General features: G+C 56.1%; 1 protein-coding gene across 1 annotated transcript; it reads right to left on the bottom strand.

Moving 5' to 3' along the window:
• Positions 1–2,460: 2,460 nt before the first annotated feature.
• ACE (angiotensin I converting enzyme) lies at positions 2,461–20,094 on the bottom strand. The gene is made up of 25 exons (XM_039700649.1): positions 19,490–20,094; positions 15,705–15,872; positions 14,356–14,443; positions 13,989–14,132; positions 13,569–13,760; positions 13,327–13,424; positions 12,635–12,807; positions 12,138–12,361; positions 10,648–10,792; positions 10,249–10,347; positions 9,924–10,046; positions 9,244–9,455; positions 8,611–8,747; positions 8,169–8,327; positions 7,538–7,625; positions 7,205–7,348; positions 6,799–6,990; positions 6,375–6,472; positions 5,944–6,116; positions 5,258–5,481; positions 4,880–5,024; positions 4,577–4,675; positions 4,060–4,182; positions 3,342–3,529; positions 2,461–3,089 (listed from the first exon to the last, which is right to left on the bottom strand). Exons 1-25 carry the CDS (start codon positions 19,697–19,699, stop codon positions 2,902–2,904), a joined length of 3,834 nt encoding a protein of 1,277 aa, XP_039556583.1. The 5' UTR covers positions 19,700–20,094; the 3' UTR covers positions 2,461–2,901.
• Positions 20,095–20,872: the final 778 nt, after the last annotated feature.

Raw genomic sequence — 20,872 nt, 5'->3', positions numbered from 1 at the left:
GAGGGAAGGATGGTGCTGTCAGGGCTCGCAGGGGCTGAAGCCAAGGGCAGGGATCTGCAGGGATGGAACCTTCCCAGTCCCTCCCGCAGCTCCCTGCATCCCTTCCCCAGCTCTGCTGTCCCCCCGGCGCCACCTCTCCCCTCTCCTCAGCCCACCCTGGCCCCTTCTGGCGGCCCCAGCTGCTGCCAAGCTGTGGCTGCGTGTTTGCAGGCGCTCCTTGTCCCCGGGGAAGGGGAATGTGAGGAACGCAGCCCTGTGCGCCCTGCCTGCTCCTGCCTGGCCACCCGCCGGCTAAGAATAGACCTGGCTTGGCCAGCCCCACCAGCACCAAGGGGCCACGGGGTGTGGGAACCCCCAGCCACCTTCCCGAGGGGAAAAATGCACCTAAAAACCCCTAAAAGTGGGTTCCTCTCATTCCCCAAGAGTCCTTGTGCTGGTGAAGGGAACACAGAGTGTTTCTTGCTTTGAATTAATGTGATTTTAAAGGAAATCTCCTCTGGAAGATCCATGTACAGGGAGGGGGGTACAAAGCAGTCCCCCAAGCCTCAGTACCCACTGCTTCCTGAGCTCCCCTCTAGGAGTTCTGTGAATTAAGGGGGAATCTCCTCCTTTTTTCTGCTTTTACGTTTCTTTTTTCTCCTTAGGGAGTGATTTCGCTGAGCCTCCTAATTTCAGCTGCAGGCATGATGCAGAAGGCAGAAGGCAGCAAAATCTCTCCAGATGTTATCACAACGGGGAAGGGAAATCATCCTCGCTTTAAAGCTAGCTTGTAAAACACTGCTGCCAGCTTGGCAGAGCCCTTGGGGCATGAGCTGGCCCTCAAAAGTTTCACCCAGGCCCCCATCTCAGCCAAGAAGCTGCAGTGGAGGTCAAGGTGGGACCTTCAGCCTCCCCCTCGGCTGGACTGGGCATAACCTTGTGTCCAGCCCCATCTCCTGGGTGGACTTTGCACCTGTGCTGGGGGTAGCCCCGTGTCCAACCCCATCCCATCTGCTGCGTGGACCTTGGCCCCGTGTGGAAGGTTGGCTGGTGTCCAATCCCACCTGCTGCACAGAGCTGGGAGCTGTGCTGAAGGAGCCTGGTGTCTGCCTCTGTCCTCTGCACGGCTGGTGGGCTGGGCTGTGTGTGTGCACCTCTGGACACAGCTCAGTGCACCCACCACCCACCCTCGTGTCCGTGGCAGGACAAACTCAGCTCCTGTGTGGATTCTCTGGTGTCTGGCTAGGGCTGAGTGTATGCTGCTCTCCCTGAGTGACAGTGTTCAGTGTGGCTATTTTTTTCCTTTTTATTATTTTTTTTTATAATCCTCTTCTCCAGAAAGCAATTTTCATGAAACTTGCAGGATCTTGATGATCCTGGAGACCTCTTTTCCTCCACTAATGGGGCAGAAAGGAGCCAAGGAGCTCAAAATTACCGGCGAGGAGCTGAGCTGGATGGAGCACACCTGCACCAGCCCGCTTTCCCAGGCTGAAAATACACTTGGCTTCCAGCTCAGCTCTCACCGTGCCAGGTCTGTGCTCCGTGAGCAAGGCACTGCTGGGAAGGGGGGAGAGGAGGGAGCTGGTGTGCTGGGATATAAAGCAGATGCCCCGGGATGCGGCGAGGGAAGGACGCGGCGTGAGCTCCGGAGCTGCTCCCGCTCATCCCTGCTCGGGGTCTGGGCATGGAATTTCAGGGTGCCACCTCCCCGTGGGCATCCTGTGCTCCAGGAGGGTGGAAAGCAAACAAAGAGCCGAGCGTGGGCGGGCTGACACCTGCCTCCTGCTCCTCTGCCAGGTGCAATAAGCCGCTCCCAAGCCTCGGCTTCCCAACTGAGGCATGACCGAGGGCAGAGGCCACGGGATGGGATGGGGACGGGTGGATCAGCCAGATCCCCTCATTTCCCCTGCTGCTTCGGGCTGCAGCAGATCACAGCTCTTTAAGGCTGCAATAATCCCCAGCCCGGGATTAGTTTTGCACCTAATCACTGCAGAACAAATACGAAGTTTTATTTACAGAAGCAGAAGAAAGACGGGGAGGATGGCGGGGGGGACGGGTGGGCCTCAAAGCAGGGCTGATCCCAAGATAATCAGGAGCTGGAGGGCAGGAGGTGATCGCTGGCCTTGGAACCCCCTCCCTGGCTCTTTATGTAAGTGTGGCACTGGTGCTGGGGTCACAGCTCCAGCCTGGTGACCCCCCAGCCCTTTCAACAGTTCATGTCTGGACTTTGGGGATTCCTGATCCAGCCCCTCCCTTAGGCAGAGCTGTCAGCTCTGATGGCAGCCACGATCCAGGGGAGGATGGAGAGGCTGCAAAGGGATGCTGATCTTTCAGATGGCGAGGGGACAAGCTGATATGTTGCCCCAAAGCCAGACTGGTCCCCAGGGATTTGTGTTTGCACTGGGTTGAGGTGGCAGCTCTCCTGCTCTCCTTGTTCCACTGAGCCCCCAGCCCACGTGCAAGAAGAAGCTGAGCTGCTGCTCGAAGGGGGACAAGACACAGGTTTATTTTTCATCCATGCAAGCAAACAGCCTGGTAGCAGGCAAACCAGGATGTGCTCCATCCCTCCCCAAACTGCCCTCTGTCACTCAGGTCTCTGTGGCTTTGCCCACAGGTCAGATTTGGCTGGTGGGTGAGCAGGCTGGGCCAGCTCCAGCCCTGGGCACAGGGGCAGCTTGTGACGGCTCCGTGCCTGCCGGAGCCTGAACTTCTCTTTCCCCTGATTCAGACATTGACAAATAAATAGCTCTTCTCTGCTCTGGCTCTTGCATAGTGGAAAGGAATGTCTGACCTGATAGGAGAGAGTAATCCTGGGTTGTGGAAACCCATGGCTTCCTTGGCAAGTGTGCCCGTGGCATGGCTGCCAGCCTGGCCAAGTGCCCATGCTTGCACCCTGTCTGTGTTGCCCTGCTGGTGGCTGCCTTATTTCAGTTCCATTTCTGAGATGGATTTGAAGGACTTTCTCCTGACTGAGAAGAACTTGACGCCAAAGAAGATGGTGGTGATCAGGAAGATGAGTGCCAGGGCGAGCAGGACCCAGCCCCCAGCTGTGGCTTGACTTTTGGTCAGGGACATTCCCAGGAAATCAGTTTTGCTGGAGTCATCTTGGGCTGGAAAAGAGAGAAATGAGAGACATGGTTGTTGCCAGGGGCTCTGGGCCGTGGTATGTTGGACCACCTTTGCTGGTCTCTTGGATGCCCTTTGGCCTCAGCTCCACAAGGAATCAAGGAGAAGTACCCAACCACCCTGAGGTTTTTGGGATGGCCAAGCAGCACCAAGAGAGCTCCATTTCATTCTGACCAAGGTGAGGGCTGAGCCCTGGCCAGTCATGGCCCTGCTGTGCTTGGCTGAGCCCTGCATACCTGTGTAAGGAGTCCAGCTGTACTCGGGCCAGCCCAGGACCTCCCCATTCTTCTGGTTCTCTTTCTCCAGCCACGTCATGAGTGGCTCGAAGTAGCTCATCAGGGCCTCTGCTGACATGTTGGGCTGCCCTGTGATGAGCTGCATGGCTTCGGGCCATGGCTTGCTGAAACCCAGCTTCAGGGCATCCCTGTGGCAGGAGAAATCAGCTCCAGTTTGTTCCCCGTCACCCTCTTGGCTGCCAGCCCCTCCCTTTCCCGTGGAGTTCTTGGTATCAGCATCCCTGGGTAGTCTGAACCCCTAAAACCATAGGGCTGCCAGCCTGGAGCACAAGGAAGGACATTTATCTGGGGGGGAAGAGGGGTTTGCATGGATTAAAAACCTCCAGTGAATCCAGCCTGGTGCAGAGCAGTCCCCGGGTGAAAGAGTTAATTTTGCAGGTGCTTTTCTTGAAGCAAGGGGGTTGTTTTCCCTAAGGAACTGGGGGCTGGGAGGAGGAGGAGGAGGAGGAGGAGGAGGGAGCCTTCCCCCTGCCAGGGGCCTAGCTACCATCTAGTGGCTGCTTTTGCAATCACAGCCCCAGTGCCCAGCCCAGGGTGTCTGCCCCAGGTATGGGATGGCAGGGATGCCCAGGGGCTGTGTTGCCTCCTGTCCTGCTGGGCTGGCTTTAAGGTGTTTGGGGATATTGATGCCTTGGCTTTACCCTGCCCACACACCTACCCCAAGATCTTCCCGGCCTCCTTGGACTGGTAGATGTCACAGGTGTGCAGGGGACCCTTGTGGCCAGCTGCATTACAGAGTGCCTGGTGGAACTGGAACTGGATCACAAAGCTGACAAAGTACCTGGTGGAGAGGGATGAAGAGATGGGAATGGAGCCTGCTTGTGCCTGTGCAAGGGAGGATGTGACTCCCTTCCTTTGGTTGCACCCTCCCAGTCTGGAGGAGCATCACTGGCTTTGGAGCTACACCTTCAGCTCAGCTCAATGTGCTGAGGCCATTTCTCCCATAACGTGCTTTATGTTTGTTGGAGTCGATGAGCTCATCTTCCTTCAATAGGGAGAAATTCCCCTAAATCCAGAGTTCTCATCTGAAGCTCTGTCAGGGTCTCTGGAGCTGCCCAGCCCAGGCAGGATGGTACCACCACCCATGGAAAAAGGTGTCATTGCTGGCATCTGACCTGAGGATCCTGCTTCTATGTCCAAGTGATGTCCCTCGTGCCCCAGCCCTGCTGGCTCACCTAATGTAAGGGACGTTGGCAGGAATGTGAAACTTTGCCCCGGGGTCAAAGTCGTCCTCAGACCTCAGTGCTGGTGGGCACAAGCCCTGGTACTTCATCCTGTGTGAGAGAGGGAGAGTCAGGTCAGCCTGGAGAGGAGGAGATGGGGCAAAGTGGCAAGGAACACAGTGGGGTGTGAGGGCAGAGGGAGGGGTTGTGTATCTCATCATTCCCTTTGCAGTCAGCTGGACCACAAGGAGAAAACACCCAGTGGGATGACAGCCAAGGCCCTTGCCCCAGACAGGGGTCTGAATTCAATCCTACCTGAGGTTCCACCACTCCTTGTTGTACTCATCCTCCTTGATCCTCCCATCAAACACCTTCCAGCGCCACTGGTCCATGAGGTACCCGAAGGGCAGGAAGGCAATTTTGTCCAGGGCGATGCTCATCAGGTAGTTAATATCACTTTCTGCCCGGGGCATGAAGATGTGAGCAAGACAGTGCTGTATCCACCTCTCCTCCCTCTGTGGGTCATTCTGCCCCAGAACTGGGTGTCCCCAACAGGTCCTGTCCCCTCCATGCATGCAAAGCCACCATTCACGTCCCTGAGCCCTTCAACCTCACCCAGCCCCTCCTGACTATCTGCATTTCCAGCTGTTCCCATCAGCATCCCCACATTTGCTGTGTGGCCCTCCAGCTCACCTTCGTTTTCCGTGACTTGGTCCAGCAGATTGATGCTGTGGAGGTGTTTGGGGGTGGAGACAGACAAGGCCATGACATCCCCAATGGCCTCGTGGAAGCCAGGGTTGGCCCCGTCACGGAAGGAGATGGGCTGGTCCTTGTACTGCAGGAAGTACTGGACATGGCCCATCTCATGGTGCACGGTGATGAGGTCATCCATGTTCACCACGGTGCACTGCTTGATCCTGGGCCAAGACACAGGGGTTGGGGATGAAGGGAGGGCAGTGGCGGCATGAAAACCTCCAGGAACCATCACACCCCCTTGAGATATTTTTCCTTTCTGTGTAGCCCCTCCCCACATCTGATGCCAGGCCGGGCTGGTCTTACTCCAGTGGGTTGGTCTCTTCCTCCTCCTGCACCTCCTGCTGACCCTGCACGTTCCCTGTCCCTGCTCATCAGCTTTTCCATTCTCCATGACAGGGCAGGGCAGACATGGATTGCCTCCATCCACCCCTCCATCCCCCTCCATCCACCATGGGGACTCCTACCAACATCTTGACTTCCAAGAGAAGCGCCATTGTTGGGGTGCCACAGCCACAGAGCAAGATGCACTGTGGTGCCATCAGCCCACGTGCCCTTATTCTATCAAGACTCTTTCTGCCTCAGCACCAGGTCAGCAGTGGGCACCACCTGCTCCCCACGGGCACCTGAAGTCCTTGCGGTTGTAGAAATCCCAGGCTGAGGCATGACACACCACCTCCCGCCCGTCCGACGGCTTCTCGATCATGGACTTGTCCCAGAACTCCTGGGGCATGGGGATGAGCCCCAGAGAGGTGAAGAAACGGTCTGACTCTTCAAACATCTTCTTGGGTGTCCAGCCCTGGGGAAAGAACAGAGACCTGGTGAGGGGATGTTGGGGAAGGATGGGAGGACAGGGACAACCTTGTTCTGGGCAGGGGAATCTCCTGGGATCAGCTAGACCTGGATCCAGGTCTTGGCATGTAGAGGTAGGGAGAATACAGATGAGGCATGGATTTTTTTGGCAACGTTAGACCATTTGGCAGCAGGGGTGGTGGCAACTGCCAAAAGTTGCTGGGTCCCAAGGAACTTCCCCAGAGCAGTCTGGAAAAGCACTGACCTGTTTTTTCATGGCTGGGGTGGCATCCACCTTGGTGGCATCTGGGAAAGGTATCACCAGGTCGAAAATGTTGGACCATGACTGAGCCCACATGTTGCCTGGGAAGAGCAGAAGGATGATGCATGTCAGGAGGGAGACAGGGAGAGGAGAGCAACCAGTTTCTCCTTCCTCCTGCACAGGTGGATCACCCTGCCTGGTCCCTGCCCTGTCTGCACAAGGGCAGTGTGGGCAGGAGCCCACCCATGCAAGAGAAGTCAAATCATGCTGAGTGTGCTGCCCTTCCCTGGGGTAGATTTGCCTCTACAGACCCATCCCAGGGGACCTTTTCCCTTCAGCCAGAGGTGAACAGAGACCAGTCTTAACTCTTGGCATGGCACAGAGACAGCCACACGTGTATCAGTGTGTGCTCAAGCAGAGCCCTTACCTAGCAGATGGGCAGGGATGGGACCCTTCAGGTTTATGTGCTCTGCACCATACTTTTTGTAGAGGGCTCGGCGTACATAAGCATGGAGATTGAGGTACAGGGGCTGCAGCTGCAGGTACAGCCTCTCCAGATCTTCCTCGAAGGTGGGTGTCTCATACAGGGATCTCCAGTAGGCCCCATTGTCTGTGTAGCCTGTGGCAGGATAAGAGCAGAAGCTGTCACACTCTTGTCCTTCTTGGGCAAGACTCTGTCTTGCTGTTCAGACACGCCAAGAGTGAGAGTAGATCTGGGAGTCAGTGAGACCTCCACACCCTTGGGATTTTGACCCCCATTTGGATGAAGAGCCCAATCCTCTGCCCCCAGGGGGTTAGGGCCATGGTGGGCTCTAGGGGAGCAGGGCACTGACCATTGAGCGTGGCTGCCTTGTTGCTCAGCTCCACGTATCGCTTGTAGTTGTTCCTCATCTTCTTCCCAGAAGCATCCCGCCAGCCCTTCCAGGCAAAGAGGAGCTCGTCATAGTCCCGAGAGGTGGCCATGATGTCTGTGAGGTCTGAGAGACAGCAACAAAGCTGCTGTGATGCTGCTGGATGGGCAGCAATGGTTCTATACCGTGTTGCTCAGGGGCCATCACAGAGAAGGTGAAAGAACCCTTCATGGCCTTTCTTCATGCTCCCACTAAAAAAATCCCTCCCTTCTAGGCCAGAGTCAATGCCCCACAGGACACCCTGCTAGAGCTTACCAGGATCCAGTGGGTGACAGGTTTTGTTCTCTCTGCAGACCTTGGCCACGCTGTACGTGGTCTCCATATCTGAGAGGAGGGTGTTATACTGCAAAGGAAATCAGAGTGTGTAAAGTGGTTAACCTAGCTCCTGATATTGGAGGATATTGGAGGATGTCCCAGCCCATTGTGGTTTTCGGGTGTTTTACTCTGGTCCCTTCCAAGATCAAGTGTGACCCCAACAGAGGCAACAGAGTCAATCCAAGAGGGTCTGGGGTCCACAAGAAATGTGCTATTGTCACCCAAACATCCAGGCCCCACTGCAGCCTGGAATAGGCAACCTTCGGGTGGGAAACCCTGAAGACAAGGATTTGGCTTTGTGTAGAAGGTAGTAAGAGGGTCTGGGGTCCACAAGCAATGTGCTATTGTCACCCAAACATCCAGGCCCCACTGCAGCCTGGAATAGGCAACCTTTGGGTGGGAAACTGAAGACAAGGATTTTGGCTTTGTGTAGAAGGTAGCAAGCTATCTCCTTTTTCAAGGCAGATGGTGGTTGCCCAGTGGCATTTCTTAAATTTTGAGAGAAACTTTTGTCTTCACACAAGGTGATGGCAAGGTACACCCTCTCTTGCTCTGTCCCCCTGCCACTCACCTCCTTCAGCTCGTTCTCAGGTAAGGCTGCCCTCTCAATGACACTCAGCTTCTTGAGGATGCGGGTGACACTTTCGTCCTGGAAGTCGGAGGTGTCAAACTGCCTGGCCCTCATGCCATAATCCAGGGTGTGCTTGGACATAGCCAAGTTCTTCTCCAGCTACAATGAGAGAAGAAGAGTTACTATGGGGAGAAGACACAGGCCACTGCTAGAAACACCAGGCATCCCATGAGTGCCACCCTCCCCACAGCTGCCTTTGAGGGTTCCTTGTTGGATGATGAGGGTTTTCAAGGAAAAGGCTCCTCCTGGGTGAGAAGGTTATTTCTTTACGAGGGGCAGAGGCTGCCCTGGTGTTCAGAGCTTCTGTGAAATGTGCCCTGGGTACCACCTGCCTTCTCAGGCTGTTGGCTCTCCCTGCACAGCCCCAGGGTCGTTCCCATACCATGATCTCCTTGTTGTGGTCAGTGATGTTGGTGTTGTAGGCCCAGGATGCCTCGGTGTAGGCATTCCACACTTCCTCAGCTGTGCTGTTGTACTCGGACAAGAACTCTTTAGCTTGTGCCTCATCTGCTATTTTGTCTAGAGCAGGAAATAAATGGGGGAAGAGAAGAGAAGAGAAAGGTCAGGGTGGTTGCAAGAGCACTATCCCATGGAGAAGCCATAATTAAGCTTTTTCCAGATCTGCAGGTCCATTGAAGGATGCCACCACTTGGGAGCAGACTGAGCTAAGAAATGGGGGAAGAGGTGCCCAGCTGGCATGTCCTATTGGACAGATGATGGGTTGACAGGACAAGCTGCATGCCCTAGACTCTCCCACATAAGCACAAAAGATACAACTAAGAAGAGAAACTCTTCACATCATGACTGATGGCATCACTATGCAGCTTCAGACAGTGGCACTTGCCTCCTGGGAAGCAACACCCCGTGGCACTTCATGGAGCTGGCTATTTCTCTTTCCTGGTATAGGGACCACCCCACCCACAGCAGAGACCTTCCTCTGCTTCTGCCTGTGGATTAATGATGTCCCTTGGGGGACCTCTTCCTGACATTCCCCAAACCTGGGGTAGAGCCTTACCAATGCCTTCAGGGTAGCCTTCAGGGACAGGGGGACGCCAGTCAAACTCAGGCCAGCCCAGCACCTCGTTGGTCTTGTTGTTCTGCTCCTGAAGCCACTTGGTGACAGGGCTGAAATACTCCAGAAGGGGTTCAGCATCCATCTGAGCCGTGCCAGTGAGTTTCAAGAGGATATCCTGCCACGACCTCGAGGACCCAGCTTTCAACACTTCCCTGCGGAGGAGCAGGACAGCAAGAGCCAGCATGAGGCCAGAGGATGGGAGAGAAGCAGTGATAATATCTCAGCATCTTAAGGGCTGAAAATGCTGTTCTAGAGTGGGACATGAACCTGGGAACTGCCCTGGAAGCCACCACTTGTCCTGCATGTGGGAACTGAGGACTCTCTGCCACACACTCATGCATTTAACACCCAGGGAATCAACAGGAGCCAACTGTGCTTTAGTGACCTCTTGTCTGGGTGGGAGCTCATGGCTGGGACAATAGCAATACTCTGGTGAGGACCACTCACCCCACCCCAGTGCTTCCACGTATTTCCATCCATCCATCCATCCATCTGCAAAGCTATTTCTCCAGTTCACTTTTCCTTCCTTCCTTCCTTTCTTCTTTCCTTCCTTTGCACACCATCAGCTTCCATGCACACATCTGCCCATGGCGATTTTCCTGACCCTCCTCTGTCCCCACCTGAGTTTGGCTCCAGCTTCTTTGGACCTGTAGATGTCACACGTGTGCAGGGAACCGGTGTGGTTGGCTGCCTGGCACAGCGCCTTGTGAAACTGGAACTGGAGGACGAAGCTCACAAAGTACCTGCCAAGGAAGCCCATGATGGTCAGAACTGGGGACAAGGGGAAGCAGACAAGTCCAAGAGCTCAACCCCACTATTTGTGGTCCCAAATGTTGTGAGATCTCTGTCTTGAGCAGGAGCAGCACACAACAGTCCCTGCCCACAGAGGTGATCCCCCACCCACTGCATCCCAAACCTTGGTTCCCTTGCCAACACTTCCCCTACCTGATGTAAGGAGTGTTCCCTGGGATGTGGTACTTTGCTCCAGGGTCAAAGTTGCTCTCATTCCTTGAAATCGGAGCACAGATGCCCTGGTATTTGGTTCTGTGGACAACACAAGCATGGGAATAATAAAGGGTCAGAAGAATCTAGTCAAAGAATGGGAAGGCTTGGCACAGTGCTGAAGAAATTAGAGCATGATTCCATGTATATCCATCCATCCATCCATCCATCCATCCATCCATCCATCATCTATCCTTCCATCGTACCCACCCACACATCTATCCATTGTTCTCCCACCATTTCCATGGCTACTTTCACGCTTTTTCTTTCCTCTTTCCTGCCTCCCTTCCTTGCACGTGCCCAGCTTCCAACCCACATCCAGCCTTGGGGAGTGTGCCCTACCTCAGGTACCACCAGTCGTGGTTGTAGCGGCTGGGCGGCGTGCGGCCGCTGAACACGTTCCAGCGCCACTGGTCGATGAGGTAGCCAAAGGGCAGGAAGGCAATCTTCTCCAGGGCCATCTTCAGCAGGTAGTTGATATTGCTCTCTGCACGAAACAGAGCCTGAACCAGGCTGGAAAGGATTCTGCATAGACAGCACTACAGGCAGCAGGATTTTAGTGGGCAAGAGGGTGGGCAGGTCTGGATGAGAAATCGGGACAGCATCTCAACACCTAACCTTGCTCCTAGAGAAGGCTGTGTAGGACACAGGAGGTTTCTATAGATACTACCTGGGGCAACGTGCCTTTTACTGAGTGGGGACAATGAGAGTGACAAGTGTGGTGTCCCTTTGACTTTAGCTCAGAGTTAAAAGGTCTTTGGTGAGTGTAGCTCTTCACACTTCCACCCTGGGGCCTCAGGGTGAGGGGGTTTGAGGGAGTTTATTCTGCAGTCACACCACTGCAAAGACTCTGATGGTTTAGACCCAGAACCAGAGTCAACTCTAGGACAGTCACCACCATATCATGAGGAGCACAGGGGATGGTGACAGCTCTTTTCTCCCTCAAGGAAACCCAGGGAAGGAAGTTTGGAGAAAGACCTGCTGGAGACCCAGCTGAAGCTGTGGGGTCAGAGAAGGGTTGGCAGCACTGCCCTGAGGGGCTCTTGGCTGCCATCACCACGGCAGCCTGGCTGCCAAGGGCTGGCAAGTCGGGCAGCAATGGCTTGAGGCAGAGACCATCTGCTTCCCTGTGTTTATGCAGCACTGGCCTGATGTTCTTGGCTGCTGCGCTGCCTTTCTTGTCATAAAACGTATTTAATGACACGGCAGGAGGATCCCAGGACTGTCCCTCCTCCGCCAAGCAGCGCCCGGGGCAGCTCTGGGAGTGCTCAATTTCTTTTGCCACCATCTGCTTTGATGTGTCAGCTGGGGGATGTCGGGTGGGAGGATGAGGCTCTTGATGAGCTGGGCAGTGCCTGCAGTGAGAAGTCCTGCCCTGCTGTGCTGGCTGGCAGCTGGACATGTCACCTGCCCTCGTGACTGTGCACGTGCATGCTTGGTGCCACCTCCAAGAGCCACACCAGCAGCTCCAGTGGTGGATGCATCTTGGGGAGGGAGGGAGGGAGGGAGGAATGCTAGAAAGGTCAAAGCCAATCAAGCACAAAAAATGTTGTTTTCCAGTCTGGGCTCTGTTGGTGAAGGGAAAGGCACAGACAAGCTCTGGAGAGCATCACTCCTGCCTCAGGGGTGAAGAGGATGGAGCCAAAAGGGCTCTACATGGACCCGTGGAGACAAGAGGGGGTTGTGCATGGACCCATGGAGATGAGAAGGGGTTGTGGCAGCTCTGGGCTGCATTACCAGACTGCAACCCACCCTGGCATGTCTCAAACCCTTCCCAGTGCCACAGGCAGTGCCAGAGCCTTGCAGGTCACCCAGCTCCAAAGGTGCCATACCTTCATCCTCAGTAGCATCGCTGAGGAGACCTATTTTCTTGAGGTGGCTGGGGGTGGACACAGACAGGGACAGGACATCACCGATGGCCTCGTGGAAGCCAGGGTTGGCCCCGCTGCGGAAGGACACGGGCAGGTCCTTGTACTGCAGGTAGTACTGGATGTGGCCCATCTCGTGGTGCACGGTGAACAGCTGCTCCATGGTCACTGACGTGCACTGCTTGATCCTGCCGTGTGGAAACAGCATTCCCTGAGCTGAGTGAGGGGCCCCAGCTGCCAGGGCACCCCCTTGATGGGAGGGACTCCCCACAGCCTCAGAGAGGGTGGCAACACCCCACAGGGTAAGGGAAAGTGGAGGGGAAGGCAGGGCAGCATTGCCACTGCAAACAGTGCCACATTGGGCTGCATGGCCAGGCTGGGGACACCCAAAAGGGTGATTACCAACGGGGACAGAGAGGGTCTTGCCCTGTAGCCCTGGGTCCCTGCATGTCCCCACAGACCTGAAGTCCTTGCGGTTGTAGAAGTCCCAGGCCGAGGCGTGACACACCACCTCCCGCCCGTCCGTCGGCTTCTCCAGCATGGACTCCTTCCAGAATTCAGGGGGCATCTCCAGAAGCCCCAGGGAGGTGAAGAACTCCTCCGAGACCCGGAACATGTGAGTGGCATTCCAGCCCTGGTGGGCAGCAGGCAATGGGTTAGGGCTGAGGAAGGGGCTGCCTGTGCCCTGGGCATTGCCTCCAGTGCTCCAGGACCGAGGGAAGGAGGTGAGTTGCTCCCAGGGACTGAGGTCCTGCCCCTCTCTCTGTGATGGGGAGGCCCAGCCCCAGAACTGGTGTGAACATCTCTAAAAAGCACCAAGCAATGGTGCTGGAGCTCAGCAGGGCAGGAGAAGGGAGCAGGACTCATACCCAAGAAGGACTTGGAGCTGTGTGATGGTGTGAATGCAGCAATGCAGCCCCAGCCTGGGGACTGGCAGCAGCCCCAGTGCACTGCCCACTTTTGTCCACCTGCTGCCTCTTTGGTCATTGCCAGATATGAAGCAAGATAATTTCTTTGTCCCTTCCCCTCCCAGACATGGATTTTCTGCTGTCCCCTGTACAAGTATGAGAAATTACTCCCATGGGGTCAATGTCATGGGCCAGCCTTGGCAACACCTCCTGCTTTTTCTCCAGTGAGTCCCTCAGCTCATCACCTGCTCCACCATGGCGCTCGTGACATCAAGGTTGGGCTTCTCAGGGTAGGGGATCATCAGGTCATAGATGTTGTTCCACTGCTGAGCCCACATGTTCCCTGAAAAGAGAAAACAGCTGGAGTAGAGCAGGTGGCAGGTCAGAAGAGAAACACGGTGATAACTGGGGCCTCTCTGGCCTCGTGTGTGCCCCTCTGACCCCACCAGCACCTCTGGGCACAGGCTGGGGGAGTCTCATCTCTTACCCAGGAGGTGAGCAGGGATGGGACCCTTCAGGTTGATGTATTTGGGGCCGTAGCGGTCGTACAGCTTCCTCCGGACGAAGGCGTGCAGGTTGAGGTAGAGTGGCTCCAGCTGGTTGTAGATGTGCTCCAGGTCCTTCTCAAAGGTGTCTGAGTCATACCAGGAGCGCCAGTAGCTGCCTGTGTCCTCGAATCCTGCCAGGGATACAGGGAAAACCTGTCTCCAGCCCCAAAGGCTGGCCCCACTGCCCACCCCCAAAAGGCAGGACCAGGGACTAGCAGCAGGATTTTTCCCCCCATCCCTAAAATGTTGGTACTTGGGAGATAGAAGTTGGATGCCTGGCTGCATGTGGGGTGGGGAAAGCAGTAGGGCACCTCATTTCCACCCCCTGGTCCCTGGCTGGGGATCCCCTTGGTCTGTACCATCCTGCAGGTAGGCGTCGTTGCTCAGCTGCACGAACTCCTGGTACTTGGGGCGCAGCGGGTTCCCCGCGGCGTTGTGCCACCCCTCCCAGGCAAACAGCAGCTGCTTGTAGCTGCGGGAGGTGGCCATGATGTCCGAGAGGTCTGGCACAGAGGGAACAAGTAGAACATAAGAAAGGAGCTGGAGGCACATGTCACAGCTCTGCAGAGGTGCCACCAGAACCAAGTGCCCGTCCTCACACCAGGACTGTCCTGATGAATGAGAGGCACATGCCAACCCCAACCCACCAAGGATGTGGGGACCAGGACAAAGTCCTGGCCATGGGGTGCTCAGCAGCTGGCAGGATCAAGGGGACAGGGAGCATACCTGGCTCCAGGTCCCAGCAGGTGCCATTGGGCAGGCACACCTTGGCCGTGGAGTAGATTTTGTCCATGTCGCTCAAGATGGTGTTGTACTGCAGGAAAGGAACAGACTGCTGAGAGGAAAGGGGCTGCCAGGGGACAGGAACAGCCCTGCAGGATCTGCAGGCTTCCCAGCTCTGGAGTGTGTGTGTCCAGAAGGATGTGGGGAAGGATTGGTGTGTTTATGCAGCACGTTTTTGGTGAGATAAGTGTGTTATCACTCAGGGTTTTGGCACGGTGGGAGCAGGGAGGCTCTTTGGGACAGACAATCCCTGCACAGCCACGCTCCAGAGAGGGGCTGTTTATAAAGCTGTTTGTCAGCAGGGCCGTGGCACAGGCTGTTTATCTAAATGAGTTAAAAAAAATAGGAGAAGAAAAGCAGGAGGATGAGGGGGATTTATTTCTGTGAACTGCAACAACAGCAAACAATAGCAACAGGAGGTTTCCTGGAACATGCCTAGGAAGCCCATTCCCAGGGAAGGAAATTCCTCTGCTCTGTCCCTCTCTCCACTCTGCTCCATCTGTGCAGAGGGGATGGAGATGGGGACAATGGTGGCTGTGGGCTAGGGCTGCCCAGGGACGGGTGAGGCATGACTGATGTGCAGGGAGGAGACACGATGCTGTCTGCTGTCTGCAAGGAGGCAGGGATGGGTTTCCTGGAAGGAACCGGGGCCGACAGTTCTCCGGAAGGGATTGCATCATGGGCCTTGGGAATGGCTGTCAGGAGCTGTGGGTCAGGATGGAAGGGCCTGTCCTGCTCTCATGTGGAGCACAGTGGCTGCCAGCTTCAGCCTGGGCAATGTTTTCATGCATGGAAATCAAAATTCAGGTAAGCTCAGGACTATGATGGGGAAGGCTCAGGATGTCCTGATGTCCCTGGCATGGAGCTGTGCCACCAAGGCACAGCAGTCCTTGTCTTATGGGGAGCCCAGCAGCCAGGTGGCTGCATCAGCCCTTCTTTTCAGTGGGCTGCACACCTGATGAGCCCAGAGGGGTTGGGACAGCTGGCTCCAGCCATGGGCACAGCCTGGTTGGCCTCCAGGTGATGCCCAAGCCTGCTCTGTGTAAGCAGGAAATCTCCAGTTCCTGCTGGGACAGCTCCAAGATAAGGTTAGGGCTGGCTAATAGGGCCAGAAGGCACCCCACATCCCCTGGAGACAGCACCCATCTCCTCCTCAGTCACTGTGCAGAGGCCAGTGACACCCTCCAAAATGCAACACACCAGCAGTGGAGTCTGGACGCTTGTGAGAAATCCCTCTAAGGCATTCCACAGCACCCCAGCCTTGCCCAGGGCTCCACTGCCACCTTGCCTACCCGCTCTCTCTTCTCCAGGGGCAGGTTGGAGGGTCCCAAGGTCTGGATTGATCCAATGATTTTCCTCAGCTGGGGGTCACTGAAGTTATTCCACATGTCTCCATAGAGTTCCTTGGCTTTCTTCCCCCACAGCTCTGTGAAGTTCTGCTCCTTCAGTGATGCCGTGACCTGCAGGGTGAGAGGGGACATGGGGGCTCAGGACCAGCCCTGGGACATGCCACCACCCAGGTGATGCTTTGGGGGCCAGGGGCAAAGTCATGAGGGTGTGTGGAAGTCAGAGGTGACAGGACACGGGGTGCCAGCAGGGCTGTCCCCAGTCCCTGGCACCCAAGGATGGAGACAGCAGCTTCCATCTGGCCCTGCAGTGTCTGCAGCCCCTGTGGAGCTCTCCATGAGCACCTGCACACTGTGGGGGTGTTTAGGAGGGAGCTCCAGCGTCTCCTGTGGGATGGGAATGCTGGGATTGGCTGTCAGGCTGTCTGGGTGCTCCTGGGCTGGCTTTGACATCTGCTGGACCCTGGTTTTGGAAGCAGCTCTGAGGTCTGGCTTAATTTTATTTCCATTCCTGCTGTTCCTCACTTTCACAGAAGCCCAAAAGATAACTATAAAGGGGCCACATCCACCTTTCTCCTTCCTCTATGTCTGTACACTTCTCTTTCTATACATTTCTCAACTGTCTGTCTGCACCCTCTGACCTGTAAATGCCACATCTGGTGTTCACCCGTTTGCTCTGAGTCCCCAGTTTTGGGTGTCTCACTGCCACCCAACTCCTGCCAGCCCTGATCTCCCTTCCTGGGCCCACGGGCTGGCAGTAAGCTGCCACCACTGTGGGGTGTTATTTAGGCAGCTGGGGCTGTGGCCCTGGTTTTGGGATGGGGTGCATTGCAGGTGTTTGTATCCCAGCTGTATTTTTGGGAAGCTCTAACCTTTTAAGAGTGTCCTGGCCCGGTGCAGGTGGAGTGAGATGGGGCAGAGTGCCTGGTTGGTGTCCATGTGCTGCCCTGGTGTGATTTATGGAGCTCATTAGCTGTGACTTGTGGCATTTTTTTAGCCTGGCTCCAACACGCCTGGTTTGTTTTATTTTAATCTTCACATTCCCTCAGCAGGCAGCAGGGAAGGAAGGGAGTTGTGGTGTGGCAGAGCTGGAGGCTGCCCGGGGCAGAAACACAGCTGTGTGACACGGGGGTGGGAATGCCAAAAGTGCCAGGTGCCCCTGGCCACCCCTCACTGCTGCCACTGCTTCCCTTGGACATCCCAGTGCCCACAGCATCACTGGCATCAACGGGCTCCAATCCCCCAACATGCCAGCCCCGCAGACACCCTGCTCTTGCATCACCCCTCTAAACAGGAGATGCCTTTACCCCTTCCCAGACTCCGTGCAGAGCTGGAGGAGCTGGAGGAAGCAGAGCTCAGCTGTGTTTTGTTTTCTCCTTGAACAGGCACCTGTGTTTGGTCAGGCAAATTGTGCCCTAAACTCTCCTGACAGCTCTGGTGGTGCGAGTTGAAGCCAGTGGTGTTGCCTGAGATCCTCCAGCTGTGGCCATGCCCACCAGTCCTGGCCCTTCACCCCACATCTGGGATCTCTCTCTGGAGGGGATGCCCCTGTGGGGGGCTCAGAAGCCCCTTGGCACCCAGAGCCTCAAAGCCTCCCCTCCAAAAGCTCCGTCCCAGTCCCTCCCTGTTGGGTGCAGAGCTCAGGACACTGGCACTGCCTTGGCACAGCATCTGCAGTAGCTCTGCACCCAAACATGAGCAGCCCCCAAGCCCCACTGACAGCCCCTTGCTCAGAATCCCAGCTTGTGAAAGATGGTACATCTATCTGTCTGTCCAGCATCCCTCTGTCCTTCCCTGCCCCTGCCTTTGATCCCCTGCCTCTCATGTCCCTATGTCACAGGGTCCCCTTTTGTGGCAGGCCCCTGGTGGCCTGGCTCAGCCCCTCTTGCGGCGTGGATGTGTGGGGTTTGCCTGGCCCAATGCTCTCCCAGATCCCCCAAATCCAGCCTTTGGGGTCCTGCTGGCCAGCTGTCACTCCTTTAGCAGCCAGTGACTCCCCATCCACCACCCCTCCCTGCTGCCCCACCACGGACTGATCCCAGGGGTTCACATCCCCTCCTCTACCTGGGCTGGCTTAGGAGCCTTGGCACTGCAGGGAGCTCCTGGGCATGATCCTCACACATTTAACAGCACATTAAAGGGGGAAAGCTGGCTGGAAACACCTGCTGAGAAAAGTCCATGCAAGGTGCTCTCCTGGCCTTAATTATGGACTCGGTGTAGCTGGGATGTTCCTGCTCTGCCCCAAGGTCCCCCAACCCACCACATCTGCAGCTAGAGCTGGGTGCCTGCCCAGACATCACATCAGCTTGACAAAAAAAGGCTGAAGGGGCACCTGGGCCCTCTTGAGTGTCCTGCCAACTTGGCAGTGCCCAGACCTGGCAGTGATCTTTCCCCTCTACAGGAAGATGCATTTCCTTCCTGCACAGGATACACTGTGCTCCCGTCCCCACTTTAAGCCCCCAGCTTAAGTTCTAAGCTTAATAATGGAGCTCTGTGCATTGTGTTTTAAGGCTTACAAACAGGTATTGTATTCGAAATAAGCAAGCATTGTTTTAACCAAAGGTATGTGTGCTTATAGTAGTTGGATAGAACTACTGTCAATATGCTTTCTGTGATTGGTCAAAAAACTTATAAAGTGAGTTGTAACATTAAGTTCTTGATCTGCTGCCTGGGATGCGAACTGCTGGCATCTTCCCATTGTCACAACCATGTAATGAGACTGATGCTGGAAAATAAAATGGTTTGAGACATGTTCCCAGCAGTCCTGTCCTGTTTGTGATTTGTACACAGCCCCTGGCTGGCCGTAGGGATCTGGAGGGTTCAGGGCTCGGTGTGCCAGTCCCTGTGTGACACTGGGCTGGCCGAACACACCGAGGTCACCTATGGGCTGCACTGCCCCTCGTGCACCTGTGCAGCTGTGCCCCAAGCTGCAGGCAGCAACTTGTCCACGACCCCGTGCTGGGGCCACTGCAGCTCCCCGAGCATGGCTGGGACTGGGAAACCACTGCAGGCACTGCCACCAGGGCTGGGCTGGGCTGGGCTGGGCTGCAGCTCAGCCCCGGGGCTGCTCCAGCTCCCTGCCCCTCCAAATACAACCCAGACACACACAAACTCCTGGGGGAACACGCACATGCCTGTGGGATGCACACAGCTCTTCCTGCCCTAACCTGGGCTGATGCCTAATTCCCCACAGCCTGGAGTGTCCCCCACCACTGTATTTGTCCCCAGGGGCTGGGGACACAGGGACAAGAGGTGGCAGCCTCAGTCCCGATGCCACCCAGCTGCTTGTGCACTTTGGGCTCCTGGTGTCTGCCCCAAATGGAAACCCTCAGCACTTGAATGTGGTGACACCAGGCAGGGACAGGGACAGAGACAGGCACAGGGACAGGGACAGGGACAGGGACAACTGACACCTGGCCCAGTTCTAGGAAGGGGCAAAGCAAAGTGGAAGGTGCTGGGAGGAGGGAATCACCTCTAAAAATAACCTTGACCCTGCTCTGGGACCACAGCTGTCATTCTGGGGCAGAGTCTCCCTGAAAGCCAATTTGGGGCAAAACCCTACAGCTCCAGCACTACAACTCCCAGCCTCGGTTTGCCACCCCGAGGTGCTGAGACAGAAACCCGCAGGGAGGAAGGGAACCACACCAAGTGTCTCCACCGTGAGCCACCCCCCCAGGTCCCCGGTGCTGGGGACACCGCGGCGCTGGCATCGCCCCCGTCCCGCCACCCACCTGCAGAGCGGCATTTTCGGCCGTCAGGTTGGTGTTGTAATTCCAGCTGGCCGAGACGCTGTCGAAGAGGACGATCTCGGCCGTGCTGTTGTAATCCCTGGCGAAGAGGGCGGCCCCGGCCTCGGTGCGGTTGTGCTCGGGGGGCTCGATGCCCGAGCGGAGGGCAGCGGCGAGGCTCAGCCCCAGCAGCAGCCCCAGCGCCGCGGGCATCGCTGCACCCGGGCTCGCTGCCTCCCGACACGGCTTTGCCTCCGCCGCCGGCTGCTTATAAACCCGGCAGCTTTCGCGCAAACCCTGCCCACCGAGCCTGCCTCCCCTCGCAGATAAGAGCGGAGTGTTCCGCTCGCCCTCCGAGGCTTGCGGGAAGGAGCGGAGAGCGAGCGCTGCCTCCGGGGGCAAAGTCCTTTCGGCTCCTGGCAGGGAAGGCGAAGGGGCTGGGGAGGCAGGGAGGGAAGGAGATGGAGGAGAATGCAGGGAAAGGCAGGAAAAAGAGAAAGGTGGATGGGGTGGGTGAGATGCAGCTCCATCCCTGCAGGGTCCCAGTCCCCTCCTGATTTGGCGCAGGGGGATCCAGCTCGACTGGTCCTTAGTGGAACATCTCCCCTCGCCAGCATCACACCACAGACGCCCCTCGGCAGCATCGCGATCACCTGTAGGGGGGCTGCAAGGGCAAGAACAGGAGGGAAACTGTTCCTGTGGGACGCAGCCAAGGTCTGTCTCACGCTGCTTCCTGCCAAAGGAACCCCTTCCCGACAGAACCTCATTTTCCAGCGAAACAGAGCATTTCTCCTGGCGGTGAAGGAAATCACATCACACCACACCAAGCGTTTTGGACTTGGAGGAATTAGGCTGATGACAAACGAGGAACAAAAAGTTCCTTCAAAATGAAAACCAGACCCATGCTGGTGGGCTCGATAGCTCCTTTGTTTTGCTTTGTTTTCTATCATCAACTAAATCCCTTTTCCCCAGGGCCTGGCCTCAGCCCTGGGAATGATGCCTGGGCTGAACTTAGGCCCTGGGTTGACTGACCTTATGACTCCTTGTTGGAGCAACCACCCCAGAGACACAATAGTGAACACCTGCCAAGAGAGAGCTTTTTTTTATGGGGGGAACAGAGGTAAATCCCTTGACCTTTTGTCCCTGCTGGGAGCTGCAGAGCAGCTGGACAGCTTCATGGCCCCTTGGAGTGAGTCAGTGGGGTGACTCCATGGGGACAGGGTGGCCACTCAAGACACATGTCCTCCTGTCAGGCGTGCACAGCCATTAAAAAAAAAATAAAAGAACTTAGAAGACTGCAACCCTCTGATGTCCATTAAACTTCACGCCAAAAATCACAACTTCACACCCTGTTCTAGCACCCTCCACCTGCACAGGCTGGTGTGG

This window comes from Passer montanus, unplaced genomic scaffold (genome assembly GCF_014805655.1).
Source record: "Passer montanus isolate IOZ18808 unplaced genomic scaffold, ASM1480565v1 scaffold142, whole genome shotgun sequence".
In the NCBI taxonomy this organism is placed as follows: Eukaryota; Metazoa; Chordata; class Aves; order Passeriformes; family Passeridae; genus Passer; species Passer montanus.
Note: the sequence above shows the minus strand (reverse complement) of the source record. Positions and strands in the feature narration are given on the sequence as shown.